We start from the raw sequence: 22,798 nt of genomic DNA, 5'->3' as shown, positions 1-22,798 counted from the left end.
GCCCCTGCTTTATTTTTCTCCTCAGCAGTTATCACCATCTGACATCTGGCCCATCTTACTCTCTGTCTCCCGCTTCAGAAAGTAAGCGCTAAGAGGGCAGGGGCTTTGTCTATTTTGATCACTACTAACACCATTACCTAAAAAGTTCCTGGTGCCAGGTAGATGCTCCATAAATATCTACTGAATCAATAAATGAAAGAACGAACCAAAGCTCTATCTCGCAACACCAGGCGGTGGTTTTCCTGGGTGACCCTCAGCCGGGCACCCTGGCATCTTCTCCTGCCGTGACAACTTTCCCACTGAATCGCGTGCCCCATCGCACCTGAATGACACGCCCCAACACGCGTGCCTCATGTGCGGTTGCCCCTTTCCAGCCCTGTTGCCCGGAGCCCGGCACCTCCGCCCGAGGGGACCTCGGCGAGCCCCGCCCAAGCGACCCCAGCTGCTGCCATCCCTGCGGTCCCCTCGGCAGCCCCCACTGCCCCGCCTGAGGAGGAGGACCCAGCCCTGTCCCCGCACCTCCTGCTCCCCGACAGCCTCAGCCAGCTGGAGGAGTTTGGGCGGCAGAAGAAATGGCACAAGAGGCAGAACAAACACCAGCGGCCGCGGCAGTTCAATGACCTCTGGGTCCGCATCGAGGACAGGTGAGCTGGGAGGGGCAGGTCTACCGGGAGCTGGGCCTCTGTCTGGTCAGCCTACCTGAGACCCTCCCAGGACCAGACACACTCTGTTATCCGCACGCCCGGCTCTAAGGAAGCGTGGCAGGTGGGTACTCGATCGGAAACTGGCTTGTCCCTGTTCACAGAGGATCCTCCTGTTCATCCTTCGGGGTTCGTAGAGCACGCTTACACCTGACTTTCCAGTTTTCTCCATTTAAAGGTGAAGGAATAGAAGCTTCCTTCAGGTGCAGTAGACAAAAGTCTGCTTTGCCCTTAGCTTTCTTGGATGCATGATGGGTGCAAAGCGGACCCCATTCGTCCCATGGGCCAGAAGGTGAAAGCAGGAGAAAATGGAACAGGCCGGCCAAATCAGAAAGCTGTGAGCTCTCTGGGCCTGGATGGCCTGAGCAGCCGACACGCTGGCAGGGAGGCTGCAAGAGGTATCCTGTGTGCAAGAGAGACATGGCAGATGATGGCGTGGGCTCTGTCTCGGGAGGGGCTGGGGGATTTGTGATAAAACCTTGTTGGAGATGGGCAGGTGCAGAAATCATCCTACTGTACTGATACCTGTCTGTCCTCTGCCTGTGTGTCTGCCTGCACCACTCCCTTGGCCTGTCTGTCACCAAAGCTCCTGCTGTAACCAAGATGCCGTCTTCCAACCTCCACCTGCAGGCTCAGCACAGAGCAGTCTCCCTTGATTCCACTTTTGGGCAGAAATCTCCACATCTGGTGAACAGCATCACCAGAGCACCCAGGGAGTGACTGTCAGGGAAGGACAGAGTCCTGCCCACTGCAGTAGCCCTGCCCTGGACATTGTGATCCAGCACTGGGCCCTCGGAGACTCAGAGTCTCCACGTGGACCCTAAAAATCATCATCTGGGATTTTCCTCAGCATCCCCAGAAATAATCACCTTGGATACTTGTTAAATAATACCCCAGGCCCCACCACAGACCTCGTGTATTGGAATGTGTGGCACAGGGGCTTGGGAAGCCATGTGCTGAATGTGTACTGGAGTCTTCCGAGCAGCTTTGGGAAACGCGGACCCAGCTCTGCATTTATAGATGGTGAACCAAGGCCCGGGGTGGGGGCTTGTCCAGGGTCATACAGGAACCCCCTTCATGACCTTCCCTCAGCCAGGTCTCTGAGTCATAGACAAAAAGTTGACATAGTCCAATCCACTGTCTTAAAGTACAGGGTGTGCGCTGTCTTAAAAAGACTTCCAGCAAGTAAAGTAAGAGTCCATTCCTCCTTTGGGCCTGTGTTGGCTTCAAAGCGCCTAACTTGGGTTCCTGGGAAACGTGCTTCTGCAGAGGCCCCACCGGCCCAGCCTGCCCAAGGTGGAGGCACTGCTGTAGCTATATTGGCCTCGACACAGTTGGCTCGTGTGCCCGGCATGGGCTGCTTCCTTCCCACCGGGAGTGAGGGCACAGAGTTACCAAGAACCACTTCTCAGCCCTGGGGAGGCTCGCAGGCTGCCAGGGAGGCGCTGGCAGCCCATAAAGCACTCCAATCAGGCCATTCCCCCAGGGCCCCGATCAACCCACTGGGCAACCAGACCCTGCCAGCAGTGGGTCCAGCCCACAGGGTGACAGGAGGCTGGGCTGCCAGCTCCAGCCACGGACCCCAGCCCCTAACCACGCCTGAAATGTAAATTTCGGCAAATGACTCCAAACAGTTTCCTTTTCACAACACGTCTCTCTGAAACACAGAACCTGGTTTCAGGAGAAGGAAACAGCTTTTCTTTGGCAAGAGGGAACCCCTTCTCAGTCCCAACAGGTAAACTGTGGCTGGATAACTTTCTTCCATCTGGTTGGGTTGGAGAAGGAAATTTCCACCAACCGGCAGCCTATTTGTTGAAAGTGTCTCTGCGTCGCAGGGAAGCCAGCCCTGAGGTCCCAGAGGGGCCCAGGTGCAGGGCAAAGCTTCCGTCACTCCTGGGTCTCACCCCACCCATCCTCATAGCATTCCCAAATTTCCTATTCTCCAAGAGGGAGCAGAGGAGAGCTCTCTGGAGGGAGACCTGGGGCCCATTTGTAGCCCTTCTGACAATATTGTTTTCCTTGGAGCTTTAATTCTGTTCAGAGTTTTCTCGTTTGCTTCCCCCTAAATCCCACCGGATCCATCCCCTGCTCTCCATCCCCTCTCCCAGCTCATCTTCCACTTGTGATCTTACGGCGGGGCCCTAACAGGTCTCTGGCCCCTAGCCGTGTCCCAGCACATTACCCTCTTCAGCGTGAGATTCCCAGTGCTTTCCCTCGCCCGCCCCACCAAGTAAACTTCCTGCTGCTCGCCTGGATGCAGAGCCCTTTGCCTCCTTCCCGCCTCACCTGCTGGCCCTCCTCCTGCGGGATACCTGGGCCCCGTCCCGGTCCAGCAGTGGACCATGCACGGCCCACCCCCACCTTTGTCCTTGCTTCTCTCTCTGCGGGGGGTGGATGTGAGTGGACACTTGCTGAGCTCCTGCTGTGCCAGCCACTGACATCCCTCACATCCCCCAGCCCTGTCAAGAGTCCAGGAAGTAGGCTTCGCTTGACCAAGGAGGAAACTGAGGCTCAGCGAGGTCAGGTAACTTGCCCAAGATCTTGCAGCAAGTCAGGTATGGAGTCAGAACCTACAGAATCAGGGCTGTCTGATGCTGAGGGTCACATTCGTCCAGCACCACGCAGACGCCCCTGCTGCCCTCGCCTGGCAAGTGTCTCCTCCCTTCTCCCCATCCTCCCCACAGCGTGTTCCCTGTGCTCCTCTCCCCTGCATCCCATAGCCTCCCCCCGCCGACCGTGGGTATCCCGTGGGTGCCCCTGTCCTGGCACAGTTCCACAGATGGCAGTCGCTCGCTTGTGTTTCTAGGCCGGGAGGCCCTGGGGACCAGAGCTGGGCTGGACTTCTCTGGGTCACCGGAGGCCTCGCTGAGGGTTTGTTGACTGCATGCATGAGTGAGAGAAGAGGGGAGAGAGTGGGGAGAGGGCCGAAGTGCCACCTGGAGCAGGCTGGCCTCGCCTCGCCCCTCATTACCCCAGATGTAAACACACCGAAGGAAGTTTAGAGAAGCAGCAGCCCGTGGCAGGATGATTTATGGGGACCTGTGAGAGGCGCCCGGCATGTGTCCGCAGATGGCTGTGCAGCAGCGGCAGAGTGGTCTCAGGGAACCCCCGCATCTGAGAGCCAGGAGCAGGCAGCAGGGCGGTGACCAGGGGGCACGCCAGGGAGGAGACCAGTGCCACGCTAGCTGTGTGCAGGGCACTGCCCCAATCACTCGGATCTGTGACAATCCTTGGTTTCTCCTTTTGCACAGTTAGGGCCTTGACTGACCTCTGGGGGTCATGCCGGCTCTGTTGTTCTCCCAGTCCCCCAGTGGGTTGGATAAACAAGGGAGCAGAGCACTGGGCCATCGGGAAGGACAGTCATGAGGGGGCAGGTGCAGGGAAGAGAGCGTTTCCCGGGCTCCGGGCATGGCCGGAAGCCAGGTGCAGAGGTGGGCGTCTGTATGTGGTGGCTGCAGAGACCTGTAGGTGCCACCATGCAGGGACGGGGGTGCAGGACACACATGCACAGGGGGTCATTGGCCTCCTGGGCCTCAGTTTCTCCAGAGGTTTGAGCAGATGGCCCGAGCCCCCGCAGAGGGGAAGAGAACCGTTTCCCCTCCCCCTGGGCCCCTGGGAGGGCTCTGCACGCCTCCCTCTGACCTGCCATCCTGCCCTGAGGTTCTCCAGCTCACCTTTCCCCCAGCACAGCCAGGCTTTCTCCTGGTACCTTACAGGGTGCTCAGCATCTCTGCATGAGGCCAGGACCTCGTCTGATTAGAGGACGATGCGCCCAGGAGAAATGGGGAGCAGGGTCACTCAGTGGATAAATTCAGGCAGAATCCCCAGCCCCTCCTCGTACTTGCTCGGAGGCTTAGAATAAAAAGATGGTGCTTATAAAGCGGTGAGCTGGCCTCAGACCACTGGTGACACTCAGTAACAGCTGTCCCCAGTGTTGGTAGCTGACTCTCAGAGTCTGGTCTAGGATGCCACACGCCCCATCTCCCAGCAGGAAGCGGCTCCTGGCCTTCAGTGCATATTAGGCTTAAATGAGCCCCTGGGTGAGCACATCGTTAAACAGGAGCCAGTTGACTACATGCAGGGTGCCCAGCCCGTGTCCAGTGCTGCTGGGGATAGAGCAGGAAGAGTCGTGGGTCATGGCCAGACCCTGTGGTGCAGCCGAAAAAGCCCTGGAGTCACGGCCACTCTACCTGTGCCTGGCGAGGAATCCAGCCAGCGAGGGCTGGAGGGCTGGGGGCCCTGAGGGGCGAAGTGACCCAGTGAGGGGAGGGTGAAGGCATTCCCAGCAGAGAAGACCATGTGGCCAAAGGCCTGGAGGCTGGCGTGGGCCTTAGGTACCAGGACAGGGAGCTGTGGGCAAGCCGGTCACTTTAGATCTCTGCCTGCGTCTGACCGGTCTGCCCAGACAGTTCCAGCCGGATCACATCGCGAGCTCCACCCCAGCCAGCAGGGCCACCCGTCAGCCGGGCCCTCGTGCCCCCAGCTCCATCTCCACTTTGTCTCCTCGGAATCCTCTGAGGAACCCACCACCTTGGTATTGCAAGAAAGCCACAGCTCCAAGACTCCCCAGACCCAGCCCTGATGGCTCTTAGAGACCCTCTAGTGCCAGGATTGGGGCCCTACTCCAGGAAGCCCTACAGATGAGACTTGAGGCAGCCAGCTGACACATCTCAGGCACCAGCCCTGCTTTCCTGTGCTTTATACCTTGGGCTTCTGCCTATGATCTCACTTCTGGCTTCTGCTGCTAGAAAACATTTTAAAGTCCGAGGGTCTGATCCTGCTCCTTCGTTGTACACACGGGGAAGCTGAGGCCTGGAGGGCAGGACCTGCCCAAAGTCACGCAGCAAACGGGGACATCGGGCTCTGCCTTCCACCCAGACAGAGGGCCTTTTCCCACACAAGGGGCCCTGTCGGCTCCGAGCGCACTCGGCCCTTGGTGCCAGCCGTCTGCGGAGCCTGGGAACACTCAGAGTGTTTGGTTTGGCTTCGAGGCCACTTTGCCATGAGACGCTGTTCCCCAGCATGGGCCTGGGGTGGGGCTGGGATCTGGACTGGGCTTTGTGAGCAGAGTGGGCCCAAGAGGTGGGGGCATTTGGAGGGGCTTTCTGTCCACACCCCACTAACCTCACCCCGTTTTCCTGGGACTCCTTCCAAGCAATAATTCCCCGACTCAGGCTCCAAGGGGGAGTTTGCATCTTTGGTTTTCAAAGTGTGAAAGCAAATGCCTTTGGGCGCCTGGTGAGACATAGTTTTCATGATTCCTACTTGGTCCTTCTTCTGACGGCGGGGGCTGCTGGGCCCCTCTCTGGGCACCCCAAGTGGCAGCTCAGCCTCCTCTCCTGAGGCCAGCCTTCCTGGCCCCCCAGCTGCTCAGGCTGGAAAGATGGGGCAGCAGCTGGGAGGAACCTTTCATTAGAAAAGAAGGGGAAGGAAGGGACTGCGGTAGTGATCCTGCTGGGTGTGGGCACAATACCCTCCAGGGGCTGAGGCCACAGGGGGCCTCCTCTCTGACCCTGGCAAGCCTCCACCCATGGGTGTGCGAGGTCTCTGCAGGAAGAACCATGCTTCACTCCCGTGCTCTCTGTCTCCGCACTTAGGGACGGCACCACAGCCCAGCTGGGGCTGGGGAGGCAGACAGCCTGGTGCACGTCTTCAGGCTCAGTTTCCACATCTTGAAAATGGGAATAATGATAAGATGACACATGTATAGCATCAAGCACAGTGTCTGCTGGCACACAAGAAGTGCTCCATAAATGGAGGATGCTTTTAGTGAGAGAGACAAGGACACACACATAATAATAGTGCTAAAAATAGCCAACACCATACAGCACTTCCGGTGCGCCTGGCAATGTTCTAAGCACCTTACATACAAAACCCATTCAAACCTCGTGCGCATAAATAGGTGCCAATGACACAGTGTGATCAGTGAGAAATGCGCAAGGCTTCATGGGAGCCTCAACTCTCCCAGGTGGCCTTAGGGGCAGGAGGACAGATCAAAGAGGCCTCCAGGTGAGGAGACATTGAATCAGGCCTTCAAAGGTGAGTCAGAAAATGGCAGCAGGACATTAGGTGTGACTGGGGATGGTGGTGCGTGCTGGGAAAGCCCAGAAAGGTGAGGTCAGCCCACAGCAGGTCATGTAAGAGGTCTCGGGTGCTCTGAAGGCCAGCATGGGGTGGGAGGTACAACGTGCCGGATTTGGGGGAGTCATAAGGGGCATTCGAAGCTGCCTGGTCTGCCCCCTCCCTTCCGGTGCTTCCCACACAATTTCTGTTCAGGAACACCTTCCTGCCACCCATGGTGTGTGACAAGCATTTGCTCCCTCCTCTCCTGATTAGTTCTCTGGGAATTTCTATAGACAGAGGAACACACATCACAACTGTAGAGTCCAGGGTGAGAAGGACCTCACACAAGGATGTGGTGGGTTCCCGCGGCCACAGCATGACCAGGACTAGAGCAGAGGGGGAGGGACAGGACAGGGAGTGACAAGCCCCTCCTTTTCTGAGGGCACACGGACACGGATGCCAGAGCAGAGGTCCCAGACCCCGTGCAGGCAGGGATGTGCTTGTGACCCCCGGGCTCCCCTGCCCACCACCCCCTGAGGCTGAACCAGGCTGTGTGAGAGGGTCCGGCCGGGACAGAGGTGGGGCTGGGCGGCAGTGGTGATGAGTACAGAGCTCACGTGGTGATATGGCCAGTTGTCGGGGCCTCATGCCCAGCATGTGGAAACATGGCCAGTGTGGGACCGGGGAGGGGGGGATCCCAGCTGACCTGGGGAGTGAACGGCCCATGAGGGAGGGAGGGTAAGCACTGGAGAGCAGGCAGTGTCCCACGTGGAGGAGGCCGCCCGCTCTGCAGATGCCCAGGGAGGGGCAAGCTTCCTGCCCCGCCATCAACTGCTGGTGAGCACCCACTGGGTGCCCGGTTCAGATCCTGTCCCTGCCGTGTGTCCTGGAGCAAGTTACTTACCCTCTTTGTGCCTTGGTTTCTTCACAAGTAAAATGGGATAACAGTCTTACCTGCCTCGTAGTGTTGTCATGAGGATTAGATGTTAATGGGTCCTACGTGCTGGGCACAGACGCCGCCGGGAGCGCCCTCAGCCATGTGCAAGCTGGACTCGCGGCCTTCACGGCTGACTGCAGTGTCACCTCTTCCAGGAGGCCATCCGGGCTCCACATTGGGTTGGGGCCCCTCTGTGCGCCCCCTGCCCCTGGCCTTCCCCTCCCATCTTTGACCCTCTGGGGTGATGGGGTTTGTCGGATCCTCCCCCTGCATCTCCCTCTGCCTCCTGCCCCCAGGGGCTGCACAGGGCAGGTGTGGGCCCACCGCTTCTGGGGCCCAGCCCTTTTCTTCATCCCAGAGCCTTCTTCCCCCTTGGTCTCTCTTTGTTATGCCTCCGTCACTGTCAACTCTCTTCCCCAGTCCCTGTCCTGCTCTCTGCCCCTCTCTTTGTTCATCATTTCCTATCTCTCTCTCCAGGACCTGAGCCGGTAACCTGGTCCTGGCCCCTGCCCTTCCCATGACTTCCCGATGCCACCAAGTGCTGGCCTCGGCCCACCAATTCCTTCTGCACTCCATCTCTTTTTATTTCTCTGTCTCGGTACTTCCCTCTCTTTCACGTAGGCTTCCTTGAGCCAAGAACCTCACCCATGACCTCCAAACTGGCTTCTATTTTTATAAGTTCATGAGGGACCACCTTCACTGACACTCCCTGTGATTAGGCAGAGTGAGGCCACCAGGGCGCCTGCCCCCCGAGAGGCCGCCCCGCTCCCTCTGTGACCTGGCCCAGGGAGCCTCGCTGAGCCTCCGTTTTCTCGTCTGGTGAAAGGGGGTGGTGCGGCCCCTCGAACGTTTGTTTTGAGGACCAGAGATGCTACTTATAAAGTGCGGATTCCCAGGGGGCGCTCAGTAAACGATAGCTGTGATAATGAGGGTGAGATGGGGCGGTTGTTTGTGTGTTTTGTTTTGTTTTCTGTTTATTTCAGACTGGGGAGGGGAGGGCAGCAGGAGGCCAGGGGCACCTGCATGCAGAGGTGTGAGAGCTGCCTGCTGCAGCGTGACCCCAGATGGGTCTCCTCCGAAACACTTCTCTTCTCTCTGCCTGGGACCCAGTACTCTTGAGTGGTCACCCTTGAGGCCGGCTGTGTGGCTCTGGGCTGCTCACTTTCCCTGTCTGAGCCCTTTGTTTCCTTCTCCATTTCATGAGGAAAAAACCAGATTCAATAAAAAGTTGGATCTGAACCCTAAGACCACAGCCCAGGGCAAGGCTGCTGAGAGGCTGTTCCACGTTCCACGTATTTTTCTCCCTCCAGCACCACCGCCTCGCCACCACCACTGCCCTTCCAGACCACGCACAGCTCCGGAACGGCCAAGCCCCCCTTCCAGCTCTCCGACCCGCGCCAGCAGCAGGAAGAGCCGGGGCTGGCCAGCAGCTCAGCGCCCAGCCGCTCACAGCCCGCCCTGGGCCTCCTCCCCGCCATCGCTGCCGGCATCACAGCCCCCTTCCTGCTGCACACCCTCGGGCTCTCCTGACCTCGGCCGCCCGCCTCCCTGCCGGGTGCAGAGAAAGAAGCCAGAGAAACCGACGGGAGGGTCTGCGGCCACACCCACGGCCCCTGCCACCACCTCCAGGGGTGCCGGACACCTCATGGGTAGTCCAGACGGGATCCGTTAGAACACTAGAGCTTTATTGTACCCGAGTTACATCTTCTTTTTTGTAGAAGGATCTTAATTTCCCATAGTGCTATGGGGCTGTTTTGTAAAATATGTGTCCATATTAAAAAAGGAAAATGTATTTATTCTACTGATAAAACTATTTTTATGTGGCCAATGTTAATAACACTTTAACTAGCCCCATCGCCAACCCAGGAGGTGAACCCAGGTTGCCAGGACGTCTGCGACCTCATGGGGACCGTGGCTTTGAACTGGCTTGCTTCTGGATCAGCGGAAGCCTCCAGCAACCAGGTTTGGCTTCCCCCACTGCGGGGACCTCAGAGGGAGGGGCAGGCAGACAGGCTTAGCTTTTGTGAAGCTGGATTTGGGAGCCAGAGATGTGAACGCTAACGGTCCTTCCTTCCCCTGGATGCATCCTGGGGCTGGGAAGGTACTTTAGGAAAGAGAATGCTGCTATTTTGAAAACCCTGAGTGTCTGTGAACTGGCCTTCCAGACCTCTTGGTATGTGTTCCAGCCAAAGCACTTGGGTGGGGGAAGGGATGTTGGTGCTGAAGGAAGTGGTCCCACAGCCCCATGTGACACATGGTTAAACTCGCCAAAGAGAGTAAGGTTGTTGCCCCAGGTCACAAAGCAAGTGGGAGATCCGGGCCATGAGTCCAGACCTCCCTGTTCTGGTATCGTTAATCCAGCTTGGCTTACAGGAGAGGCTGTTGAAGCCACGGCCAAGTGGAGTGAGCTGAGCCGAAGGACAGGAGTGGGCACTGAAGGGCAGTTTTAGAGGCAGGGCCTCTAGGAATCCCACGGTAATGATACTTGTAATGAGAGCTGCCATTTGTCCAGAGCCTGCAGTGTGGCAGGCATTTTGCACATTCACTTTATCACAGATCCTCACGCCAATTCTGTGAGATGTGATTGGCCCCGTTTCACAGATGAGGAAACTGAACCCCCATAAGAGATAAAGGGACTTGTTCAATGTCACCCAGCCCGGACGTGGCCCTAGATCAGTGTGATTCAAAAGCAATGCTTGTCTCCTAGACCATAGTCTGTGGTGGTCTCTTTGCACAGGGAATCTCCAAGGGAGGCAGGTCTCACCCAAATGGGCCAGCTCACGCTTCTTACTCCAGCCAGAGAGACCACTTGGCTACAGTAATCATGTTGGTCCCTCTAGGGACCAAGGGCTCTGGCAACAGGCCCTCCCACGTGTCCCATGTCCCGACTTGTCGTATCTTGAAGCCGATGAGAGGTTTTCCTGCCGAATCAGAGAGGCTGGAGGATAGCTGTGATGGGCCTGGTAAGGCAGAGCAGCCAAAGAGGGGCAAGCAGGCCACTGAGACTCAGAGAAACTGACCAGCTTCTCTGTCCTCAAGGTGGTGGCTGAGAAGGCCGAGGACCCAGGTTAGTTGCCTCCCAGCCCTGAACCCTCACTGGGCTGGCAGCTCATCAGTTACAGAGTCCCGGAACCCAAGAGCAGAAAGGGCCCCTCGTTTGACAGATAATAACAGTGAGAGTAAAAATAAGGCCCAGAGAGGTGAGGCATTTCCCCAAGGCTGCACAGCTGAGCAGGTCTGCTGACTCCCAGCTCAGTGCCCCCCAGCATGACTGCACCATGGGCTTCCCTGGCAGGCCTGGTAGTGTCTGATTAGAATCAGGGCCATTGTGCCCAGCTTGGCAGCTGTCTCCCTTCTGAGACAGTAGAATTCTGGGCAGCTCGTTGGATGGTCAGAAGTCCCACAGGCATCTTGGCAGGCAGCTGAATTCTTTTTAGCTCTGACCCAGATGGATGTGTTTGAACTTGAGATCTGGCAGGAGCCCTGAGCTCTGCTTCAGAGGGTCCAGCCAGCCCCATGGGTACCACACTGTAAACTGAACTTGACCCCAGCCAAGGCTGGAGTCCGTTTATCCTTGGCAGAAATGTGACTTCCTATTTCTGAGCAGGAAGGGGCTTAGCTGACTTATAAAGCAGACTCAGAAGGCCTGCTGGACATCAAATACATCGTGCAGAGTGCTATTTGGATGAGATAAGTGTAAAGGAATTAGAAACACACAGGCCAGATTTCCCGCTGTTCAGGGCAGAGTGTGGCATGAGATGTATTGAGATGGAGCTTGAGGTTAATTAAAGATGAAGCATTTGGTAAACAGTCCACGCATCTGACCGCATGCCCAGATCTGTACCAGGCACGGGGCCAAAGAGGTAAATTAATGCAGTGTGTGATTATCAAACACACACAGTGCCAGGCTCTGTGTTGGGGCCAAATCTAGCCGCCTTCCTTGGCCTAGAGGAACTCATCATCAAGATGCAACAAGCAGCCCAATCCTAGGTTCTTAGAAGGAACTTTAAAGGTCATTCTGTCCAGGCCCGTGATCACAGGCAGATGCCCCCAGATCCCTCCTCTGGGCAGGTTGGGAGATCCCAAACTCTCCCTCCACCAAGCACTCGAGTGTTTAAAGAAAGCCACGTGGGCAGCTGATGGATGGGCCAATTGATCAGGTAGACATGTGCTGATGGGACAGCCAGAGCCAGTGTGAGTTAGGCAGACGTCTGCAGCCTAAGTTCACTGGTCCCTGAGGACCACCCGCTGGCCAGGGTTTGAAATGAACTGAACTTGCTGACGTATGTCGCAGAAGACCCGAGGCACATGTACAGAAATCTGCATGGCTGGGGCACTTGAATTCTCTCTTCCTGGGCCCGGGAACCATCATCCCATCCACAGCCACTCACGTGCTTTGGATGATCTATCCACCACTGCTGACATTTTTTCCAGCACATTCTGTGTGCCTCGCCTCATAAAATGCCCCTGTTGCTCTGAGAGCATCGCGTCCACGTCTTAAGACTTTTACATTTGACCTTGAGGCAGGCAGAGAAGATCAAGGACTGAGAGCCAGCATGTTAGTGGTGGCCCTGGGTCCCGTCTCTCAGGACGACTGACTAAATGACCAAGGGGTTTTCTGGGTCAGGTCAGAATGGCCCTGTCTCCTAATCTCCCTCTGGGCTGTTCTGAGCACCAGCAGCCCGGTGAAGGCAGGGATGGTAAAGGTGTGTGAGTCAAGCTGCAGGGAGCTGCAGAGGGCCACTGAGGGCCCCTCCGGCTCTGAGAGTCAAAGATCTAGAGTCTATGAAGCATGGAAGCTTGTGCCGACTGGCAAGTTTGCCTTTGCACAGAAAAACTATGACCGGATTTTCCTCACACTAAATGCTCTGTCACCCAGTCCCTGGCCTCAGCTAGAGTTGGGCTGGCCCAGGGACTCAGGACCCTTGTCCCACCTGCCCAGTCTCCATCCTGGGGCCATGATCACAAGGGATCCCAAAGAAAGGTCCTCCACCAAAGGGAAAGTATAGGAAAATGCCATGAAGGACAAGAGAGGTTCTACCTGGGCATTGCAGCTTTGCTGGTACCCTGTGTGGCAGAGAACAGAACTGGGGCTGGTGACGTGTTCCTCAGCCTGGCTTTCTACACCCTCCACAATCAGACCCTGCTGACCATGCCAGCCTCGCTTCTCATCTCTCCCACTCTGTGCCTGGCCAGACTGAAGCATATTTGTCATTTCCAGAATAGACAGGATGTTTCACACATGCTGCTTCCTAGGCCTGGAAACGCCCTTCTATCACCCTTAATTGCTCATCCTTTGAGGATCAACTCAGATAGCACCTCCTCCAGGAAGCCTTCTGTGTTGAGACCATCTATGCCTCTGTTCTCCTATCATACTGTGAGCTCCTCGATGGCAAGGATCATGTGAATTCATCTTTGTATCCTCATCAGACATAAAGGTGGCACTCAAGAGATGTGTAGAGAGGGACGGAGGAAGAAAGGAATGAAGGAAAGAAAGAAGAAGAGAGGCAGACCTTAACTCTGCTAGTGGAATAGTCTTTGCAAAGCCAAAGCTGTGGGAAGATGGCAGGTGCCCCTAGAAGTGCTGAGTTTCCCGTCAGGAGCAGTGTATGAGCAGGGGCAGTAGCACACTGGCTGGAGACGTGGCAGGAGAGTTGAAGTCTTGGCAAGGGAGTGGGGTAGGGTCCCTCCTGGCTCTTTAATGCTCAGGTTCTTTGGACATTGTTATTTTTCCAAAAATTCATCTAAGCAGCCAAAAAAATCACCCGGCCTGGCTGTCTAAACCAGTAAGTTTCAGAAATCAGTCCAGCCTCACCTCCCCGCCCACCCCCCACCCCCTTTCTTCAACAGCCCAGCCGGGCCTGACGGGAATTGGCAGGCTTGCCTGCTGCCCTGGGGCAGGGGGACTTCTAGGCAGTGGGGGAGGGCTGGACCGGAACCTAAGTCCCTGTTCCCAGCCCAGAGCTCCTTCCCTCCCTGCCCACCCCCGACCCTGGGGGAGAGAGAAGGGGGGTATGAGAACTGACTGAGCCCTGCTTGGCCCTTTCCCGGGGGCATCAGCACACCCTCAGCTCTTCCTGCTGTGTCTCCAAACGTGGGCTCTCCCTTGCCAGAGATGCTCTAGATACTCCTTCACGTTGCTGAGTGACCTGGGGCAAGTCCCTGCCCCTCTCTGAGCCTCTATCTCTTCATCTGTCAAGAAGAGACTTTGTTTCCTGCTTGGACTGTTCTAGGGGTCTGGGGGAGCCCCGGGGCTCCACAGTCTTGAGGCTCCACAAAGGTGAGGTGCCGCCCCCTCCCCAGGCCCAGTGCTCGGCTTTCCTCCCAGGACCTGTGGGCCGCCATGGGACAGGAAGCATGTGGCAGGCAAGGAAGGGAAAGAGTAGCACGCCTCAAAGGGCCCCTCCATCCCAAGTCCCATTGCGGGGAAAGTGGGCTTTGAACAAGACCCAAGTCAAAGAAGTTTGCGGCGGGGCTCTCAGACATCTTGGGCCCCCATTGGCTGGGGCAGCAGGGGCTGATTCTTGGCCAAGAGATGTCCTAGGCCAGAGCAGGGGAAGCCAGAACCCCTGCCCCATTCCTGGGCCTCAAAGAGACTGCAGGACGTCCTGGCCTGACTCTCACTGTGTGACACAAGCTTCAAATCTTAATGTATTGGAAAGGTATTCGTGCTGTTGTTCTTTCAATCACCTCTTCCCCTCACCTCTGTGAATTCTCATGAAGAGTTCTTTAAGAATATAATAGAAGACAAAGAAAGATGCTATTAATGTTATTTTGCCAAAAATATTTTTGTAGCATAATATATTAATAAAAGACATGATGACTTTAACGTGATGGTGTCTCTGCATGCCGATGTCTCCCCTCCTACTGCCGGGGAACGTGTGGGAAATCGCCTTCCCTGGGAGGGCCAGGACCTGAGGCGGTGACGCAGAGGAACTGGCATGGACCCGTTTTCCACGCAAAAACACAGGCAGGTTCTGGGAGGGTAGTTTGGGCAGGGGTCCAGTGGCTCAAGAGGCTCCATGCGAAGTGGGGTCTGGAGAGCCCTCTCCAGCCATGTTCACCTGAGCAACCAACCTAGAACCTGGCTTCACCCTCGGGGCCCCCTCTTCCTCAATCCTCACTCACCAACACCTACTGATTCGACTTCATTAATCCCTCCACCTCTCTCCACCCTGGTCCAGGCCTCCTCACCCTCCCCTGCCCCCTACAGCTGTGTCCCTTCCGGCCCACTCTCTCCCCTGCAGCTAAAGTGAGCTCTGTAAACCACAACAGTGGCCACGAACCTCCCTGGCTTTTTAAAACTCACCCATGTCTCCTCACTGTTCCCAGGACAAAGGTCAAGGTCACACAAGGGGCTCTGAGACCAGGCCCCTGCCCATGTCCCCAGCATGAAATTCTCATCTTACCCATTCCTCTCCCAGTTTTCAACACTCCAGGGTTGCTGGCTGCCTCAGTGTTTCCTGAACTCTTCCTGCTTGTCCCCATCTTCTGCCTTTGCACACACTGTTCCCCCAGCGCCCCTTGTCTTTCTGCATCTCTACCCCTCGCTCATCACTCCTACACATCCTGCATGACCCAGCTCCAGTGGTATCTGCTCCACGAGGCTTCCTCGACTCCTCAAGCCAAGTTAGCCCCTCCTCCCCTCCGTCACTACAGCACCGCATCCGCTGTGTACCTGGGTTGTACGGAAATGACCTTCGTGTGCCTGTCCTTCGCCTTGGCTTCCAGGGGCCAGCACCGTGGTTGGTCATCTCTGTGTTGTCAAAGCACAGGATTTGACATCTAGTGGGTGCTCGTGGAAGAAAGACACAGTCAATGAAGAAGGAAAGGAAGAAGAATGGGAGGGAAGACTTCAGGTAAAATATAGAGCTTATATATCATATCAGACATCACACTTCAAGTATTAGCTGGCTGGGATCTGCACAAGGGGTCTGTGCTGCAGGGTCCACCAGGGAAGAAAACATAGCCCCTGGGACTTGGTGGGGGAAGGGGGGCCGGTCACTGAGAAGTTTGGAGTGGGCAAGGTCTCTAGTTCTGAAACCCCGGAGCCTTCACCAGAGGCGATTCATTGGCCATGGTTAACGAGTCCTTGCTGGCTCCTACAAGAGTAATGCGGACTGCACGTGGGAACCCACCCCCCCCCCCCAGGTAAAGGTGATGACGCAACTGGAAGCTAACGTTGGTTGAGCATCTATTATGCATCAGACAACATTCTACACATTTATGTCTTAGATTATTTTATTCTCACAACTATTCTTCCTTAACTCTATATTACAGATGAAGTGACTGAGACACAGAGACGTTAAGTAACTAGTACACAATCACACAGCTTGTAAATACTGGAGCCAGGATTGGAACCCAAGTGGTTAAGCTCCAGGACTATTCTCTTAACCTTTGCTCAACTATGCTGTGCTGTCATGTGTGGGCTGCAGCCTGTGAGGTGGGCAAGGAGGCCTCTGCATCCCCATTTCACAGGCCAGGTGGGTAAGGTTAGGTCCCATCCGAGGCCCAATGCGATGAGCCCCTTCCATGTCCCGGAGCCGGCCCAGACCTCTGTCCCACCCACCAGCTCTGGAAGAGGCTCCAGAGAAGAAGCCTCCTGCTCCCCACCCCACCGTGATGGTCTTTAGGGTTGACATCAATAGTGTGAAGATCCCTGCTGTGGCCTGTGACCCCTGCCGGCTCTGTGGCCTCTGGCAAGCTCTGCCCCTCTCCGGACCTGTCTCCTTCTTTGCATGAAAGGAAGTGGAGTCAATTGTAGTCACTAAAATTCCTTTGAGAAACAGCAACCTCCATCTTCGTTTGGAGGGCTGCCTCATGGGCGCCTGAGGTAGGAAGGAAAATCACTACCCTCTCCCACCTCAAAGGAGGTGGAGGGAAGATTGTCTTTATGACCAGGCGGAGGAATTTTGTCATTTTGCTTCTGAAAGGGAGGGCAAGAGAAAGAAGGAATCAAGAGAAGGAAGGAAGGGAAGGGAGGAGCTGGGAAGATAGAGAAACTAAGGGAGGTGGGAACTGCGCCTCCTGCGCGGGGAGAAAACCTGCAGATAATAGTCATTTCCTGGCTGCAGTGAGAACCCTAACTCCGTCTGCTCTGCTGAGTTCCAGTACATTCTCCATTGCTTGTGAAGATTTGGGATGGGGGTGGGGGACCATGGAAGGGGCTGATTTTCACTGCCAATTTGACAGGGGGTTGAAGCAGAGGTGGTAAGGTCAACGACAGGGAGCTGGAGGCCCAGAAGACCACCTGAGTGTGAGCCCCAGGGAATCCACCGACTCTAGGAGGGCTTGGACTCCAGCCACAGAGCTGGTGTCCAGGACCATCTTAACAAGGGGTGTTGGAGCCAGAATGTCCTGGCCATGTCTGGGTTACAAGTGGACAGAAATCACAAGCTTAGACCTGCCAGCCTTGGACGCCCACGAGCTGAGAGTTTGGGGAGATCTAGGGTTCCCTGAGCCGTCCAGGACCTCCCCCGCCCGCATGCCCCCCACCTCCACCTCATCATTACCTTCCAGGGCTGCCGCAGTGGAGGAAACACCCTGGCCTGGATGGTTCCTGGCTGGATGGGCCTGGGAGGGGCGAGAGAGTTGGGGGCCTCCAACTGCAGCTCGCTGCAGCCAGGAAGCCAGGCAAGCGGGCCAGCCCCTGTTACACGGCATCATAAAAAGAAATTATTTTCAGAAAATATTCATAAAACCCTGTTTTATGTCAGTTCTGGCCTTGCAAAACAGTTCCTGTGCTTTCTCTCTTTGTACTTTCCATTTCTTCCTCCCTGATCAGCCACAAAAAAAGAAAATTTCCAACCTGAAGACACAAGTCCCCAGACAAAGACTGGAGACTCACAGGCTTCCCAGACGATCCCTCCCTGTTTCCCACCCACCTCCTCTTCCCTGAGACTCGGGAAGCATGGAAAGGGGGCCGAGCAGGATGGTAACGGGGATGGGGCCGAGGAATGCAGGAGGAGATAGGTGAACAAGAAAGAAAACAGTACAGAAAGATGGAGTGAGGATCCAGAAGGAGTGAGGGATCAAGGGAGAGACAGACCGTGCTGGGGAGAGATGAAGAGGAGAATGAAAGAGTAGTCAGAAGAGGCTTGGGTGGAGACAAAGAAACACACAGATGAGAGATGGCCCAGGGGGAGGGACAGGACCACCTGGAGTCAGAACACAGCAGGGTCTCGGCCAGAGTAAGACGGCCCCAGAGTGGGTTCCCAGCGCAGGCTGCTGCCTGGGACGAGGAGCCATGACGGACGGGCCACGCCTGGGAGCAAGCAGTCTCCCCCTCCCAGGGAAACTTGAAAACACGAATTGCCTACTTGGCTCCCCATATTCAGTAGAGCAGTCCCTTACCCTTTATCCTCCAACAAAGGTTCTCCAGGCTCAGCCCAAGTCATGGGCTGGTTGTCAGGGGTCCTGGGGCCTGGCCCTGGCTTTGCCCCCGAGTAGTCCCGTCCCTCTCTCAGCCTCATTTGCCTCATCGCTATAATGGGGATAATAAAAATAGTCCTGGCACAGGTTGCAATAAGGTTGTAATGAGATAGTGGATATAAAAATGCATTGGAGGGCTTCCCTGGTGGCGCAGCGGTTAAGAATCCACCTGCCAATGCAGGGGACGCGGGTTCGAGCCGTGGTCCGGGAGGATCCCACATGCCGCAGAGCAACTAAGCTTGTGAGCCACGGCTCCTGAGCCTGCGCTCTAGAGCCCACGAACCACAACTACTGAAGCCTGCGCGCCTGGAGACTGTGCTCTGCAACAAGAGAGGCCACCGCAGTGAGAAGCCCGCACAACACAACAAAGGGTAGCCCCCGCTTGCCGCAACTAGAGAAAGCCTGTGCACAGCAATGAAGATCCAACGCAGCCAAAAATAAATAAATAAATAAAATTTTTTTAAAAAATGCATTGGAAACCAAGGCCCGACACACGTTAGAGGTTATTTCTGCCCCTGCAGACAGCAGAGACCAGCAGCCAGGTGGAGGGTTGGGAAGCAGCCCCCGCAGGGGGAAAGCAAGCATTTCAGCCCCAGAGGGCGGGTTCCAGGCACAGCCAATGGCGATTGCCTGCCCAAGTGGTGAGCAGGGGCAGGCCTGGACCACTTCGCTGCACACATTTAGAAGTTGGTTCTTTATCAGGAAGGCAATGGGAGCCACTGAGGTTAGCTGTGTGGCCCTGAGCACATCACCTAAGTTCTCTCTTCCCCTGGCATTATGGTATTTGATGGATCTGTGATTTTGCAAATCACCCTGGCTGTCCTGTGGAGGAGACTTAAGGGTGTATGTGCCCTGGATTGGGGCAGGAAGGGGGAGGTCGGTGGAGGGGCAAGTCTGGCCCTCGGGAGTTTATTTTCACCCCGAGACTGATCCTGACCCTAAGCTCCCAGATGTGGAGTGGGAGATGTGCCCACTGTCAAAGGGATCGGTGGCCTCAGGGGCCTAACTGAGGAGACCTAACTGCCTTCGGACCTGAAAAGGATGCAGGGAAGGTTGCAGCAGGAGACTGGGCTCCGGTGGGGCCTGGGGTCAGGTGTGAAGGGCTGCAACCTGCAAGGCACTGGGACTTTGCCCTGTGGGCAGCAGAAGCCATGGGCAGCTTTAAAACAAAGTGCCTCGATGTGGTGTAAAAGTCTGATGGCCTGGGCCTGATCGCTTCCTCCCACTGAGTCTCAGTGTTCCCATCAGCAAACTGGGAGAAGAAAACCCCAACCCCACAGAGTTCCCATGAGGACTTCAGATAAAGTGCCTGTGCTCGTAGAACCTAAGTGCTCTGAGTGCTTTGTGGTGGTGGTGAATGAGGATGATGAAGGTGATGAAGGAGGAAGTTATTTACTGAGCCCCGCCTACCCCCAGGCTATGCCAGGTCCCGGCGACACAATGACACATGAAGTCTCGTGGTCCCAGGGACTTTCCTCTGTGAGTGCCCTAACAACGACTGGCTGCGAAGCTCTCCTTCCCCACCCTCTCTGGAGCAGCCCATATGAGCCAGACCCAAAGGCACAGAACCGGGAGCCTCCGAGGCCAACCTCAGCAGGGATTGGACTTGGATGGTGCTGGTTGCTGAAGGCTCTCCTGCCATCTGGCAGCTGCCACCAGGGGGTAGTGCTACTTGGGCTGTGACCTCCGGCTCTGAACAGGTGACCTGGAGAAGCCAGGCTTCCATTTGGGAGCTGGAGAGGACCTTTGGGCTTGGGAACTGATAATGGGACCACCAAGGGTAGACTCGCCCAAGTCCTGCTGGCACATTGAAGGCGGAAGCAGAGCCTCAGTTTCCAGGCTCCCATGTGCCCTTCTGGCCTCGGCACACTGTGGCTCACCTGGATATAGGGCAATGGGCCAGGGTCTGGTTCACCTCAGCCTCCAAAACCTTCCCCCGCTACAAATTTGAATCCGCAGGGGGGCCAGGCCCTATGCTCAGAACTGGGCATGTGTAGATTTGTTCAAAAATATTCATCCACCCAATGAAGAATTATTGAATGTCTACACTATGCTGTGCATTGAGCTCCCAACTAGAGAGCTGGTCCTCCCTGCTCTCCCAGAGCCTACAGCTTAGGGGAGGTGGGTGGGAGGAGTACCAGTACAACAAGTGACAGTTACCTTGAGGGCAGGGGCCGTCCTCAGGACTTACAGTTGATCTGGAAGCACAATGGCTTCCTCCTTCCATCCCTCCTTTCCCCTCTCCTTCCCTGTTAATCCTACTTCCCAGTTCACCCAGCCAATCTCTCCAGCCATATCAAAGGAATGAGGCCAGACTCTTGCATCTTCCCATACAGAGAGAAGTGCTAAATTCATTAACTGGAGATGTCTGGTTTTTCCTTAATTAACAGTAATCTTTTGATGTTCTGACGACCTGGTTTTTGTTGCAAAAACTCCTATTATATCCTGGCTCCCCACTTACCTTTTCAGAACAGCCCCTCAGAGCTGAGAGGCTGTCTCTGGGCTTAAGTCCTCAGTTTGCAGAATAAAACGTAATTCTCAACTTTTAGGTTGTGCATTTTTTTCCAGTCGACAGGTGAGAGCTTTTGACTACTGCATCACGTCTGCTAGTGTTCTTACACCCAACATTAACAGAACAAATTACATAATATTTTATTATCAACTATTTTCCTTTTTCCTTACAGTTAGGGCATTAAATTAAACTTTAAAATCATATGTGTAGGTGTGTTATATTATCCAGATATTTCATTTCAGTATAGAAGGAGCATTATAAAGTACTTGTAATAAAAGGGGACATTGGTTGAAAACCCCTGTTCTACATGTGTCTTTCAAATCTGAGAAGTGAAAAATCCTATGATGTTGGACCAGTCCCTAGAATCTGGAGCTAATGACCTTTTATCCTATTTTCTACGCTAGCCTTTTCTGCATGATTTGCCAAGAGATTAGCACCTTTCGAAGGATAGGGAGGTAGTGTGATAAATTGCAAAGAGCAACAGGCCTGGGCTGAAGACTCTTCTGCTACTTACTGATTATCTTGCCTTGGGCATGTGACTTAACCCTCAGTCTTATTTGCCTCATCTGGGAAATGGGGATAAAGATAACTTACTTTATAGCTTGGAATGGTGATTAACTGAGACAACAGATCAGAAGTGCTTCATATGTAAAGTCAACATCAATGAAGGTTATCGTGGTTGTTGGAAGAGGAAAGAAGCAGGTGCCCTGAATTTTCACAATCCCCCCAACCTTCACTCAGGAACCCCAAGCGGTGTAAATGGGAGATTATGTTTAACTCAAGCCCAAACTGGGTTCCAGGCCTGCCTTGCCACTGACTTCATAAATAACACCAGGCCAATGGCATCCCGTTTCTGAGGTTCAGTTTCCCCATTTGAGGAAGGCAGGAAATAGAGCAGATGAGCTTTAGAGAGCCTTCTAGCTTTGAAAGGCTGGAACATCAGGATCTTTCTCCACGCTCCAACCTCTCAGCTCAGCTCCCGGGCTGTGAAACCACCCCCCTCTAAAAAGTTGGTTTGCATCAAATGCTAAAGTTCACCAACTCGCTGCTGCCTTTAGCAGCTCCCAGCCCAGCAGCTTGACTGGATTTAAAGGGGCATTGGACTTCTTTAGGGCTTGGTGAGAAGCCCCGGCTCCACGTTAAAAGGACTCAAACCACATTCCAGCAGAGCCCATCTTTAAACAGGTCCAAAGGCACACCCAGCAAACATGGTTGGTTGTGGCATGGAGAACAGACTCAGGGGGTGTTTGGAGCGGGAGGCGAGGAGAGCAATGGCAGTGTGGGAGGGGGACTGGACCGGTAAGAGGGAGCCCCTCAGGAGGACTTTTCCCCAAGAGGTGGATCTGAACCCCCGGTGGCTGGCTGTGTAAATGACAAGGAAGGAGGGCACAGAGAGACGTGCTACAGGAGGGCATCTGGGGCCCAGCAAAGGATTTGCTCTAGGAGGTAGTCTTAGGGGACGTAGAACTGAGGGAAGTAAGGAGTCTGGAGCACGCCGTGGAAGTCCCTGCTGTGGATTTTGGATTTAATCAGTGACTGTCACTAGAAGTCTTTTATTTGAGAAGACGGAAAAAATCTTGTCTCTCTGGGATACTGAGGCTCCTGAGGAAATGCAGGGGGTGCAGCTGGGCCAGGGAATTCAGGAGGCACGGAGGCCTGAGCCAACTCTCACAGCAGGCCCTCCTGGCCCGTCTGCCAGAGCAGGATAGAGAAACAAACACAGTCCGACCGATCCCGATCAGGCACGAAGTCCCTGCCGGAGGACCCCAGAATGTCCGTGCTTAGCCTTAGCACTCTCGGGGGCCGCCTGCTGGTGGGCATACAGGTTGCCAGCTCAGACCCACGTTAGAAGTCCCTCCAGGAGACTATCATCCAGCATCCCTCCAAGCACTTCTGGTCCCATGCCTCCCAGGGACTCAGGCCAACCAGAAGAGGTGCTTTGCCTGCTGTGGTTATGCTGCATGAGGCCACTCCCTCCTCACAGACAGCTTGCCCAGCCCGCTGCTCTGGCTCCAACACAACACTTCCCTTTCAGCTTTTGAATTTCAAAGCAAACCTGAGGCTGACTGCAAACAGATGGATGGGGTCATAAAAATCCCCCAAGCGGGTAGCAAAGAGGCTCGTGGTTATAAAAGAGAAGCTAGAGAGGCTCCT

General features: G+C 55.2%; 1 protein-coding gene across 2 annotated transcripts in view; it reads left to right on the top strand.

Annotated features, from left to right (window-relative positions):
- The window catches only part of TRABD2B (TraB domain containing 2B), a 220,996-nt gene extending 207,501 nt beyond the window's left edge, over positions 1-13,495 (top strand). The window contains exons 5-6 of one of the 2 annotated variants that reach the window (XM_059922245.1): positions 375-644; positions 9,012-13,495. In XM_059922245.1, the coding sequence (XP_059778228.1) occupies positions 375-644; positions 9,012-9,373 (632 nt within the window). In that variant the 3' untranslated portion in view covers positions 9,374-13,495. The remainder of the gene's footprint in view (positions 1-374; positions 645-9,011) is intronic. The other variant, XM_059922237.1, reaches the window with a different exon arrangement.
- The last annotated feature ends 9,303 nt before the right edge of the window (positions 13,496-22,798 follow it).

Source organism: Balaenoptera ricei, chromosome 1, assembly GCF_028023285.1.
Source record: "Balaenoptera ricei isolate mBalRic1 chromosome 1, mBalRic1.hap2, whole genome shotgun sequence".
In the NCBI taxonomy this organism is placed as follows: domain Eukaryota; kingdom Metazoa; phylum Chordata; class Mammalia; order Artiodactyla; family Balaenopteridae; genus Balaenoptera; species Balaenoptera ricei.
The sequence above is the reverse complement of the archived record's forward strand: the minus strand, read 5'-3'. Positions and strand labels throughout refer to the sequence as shown.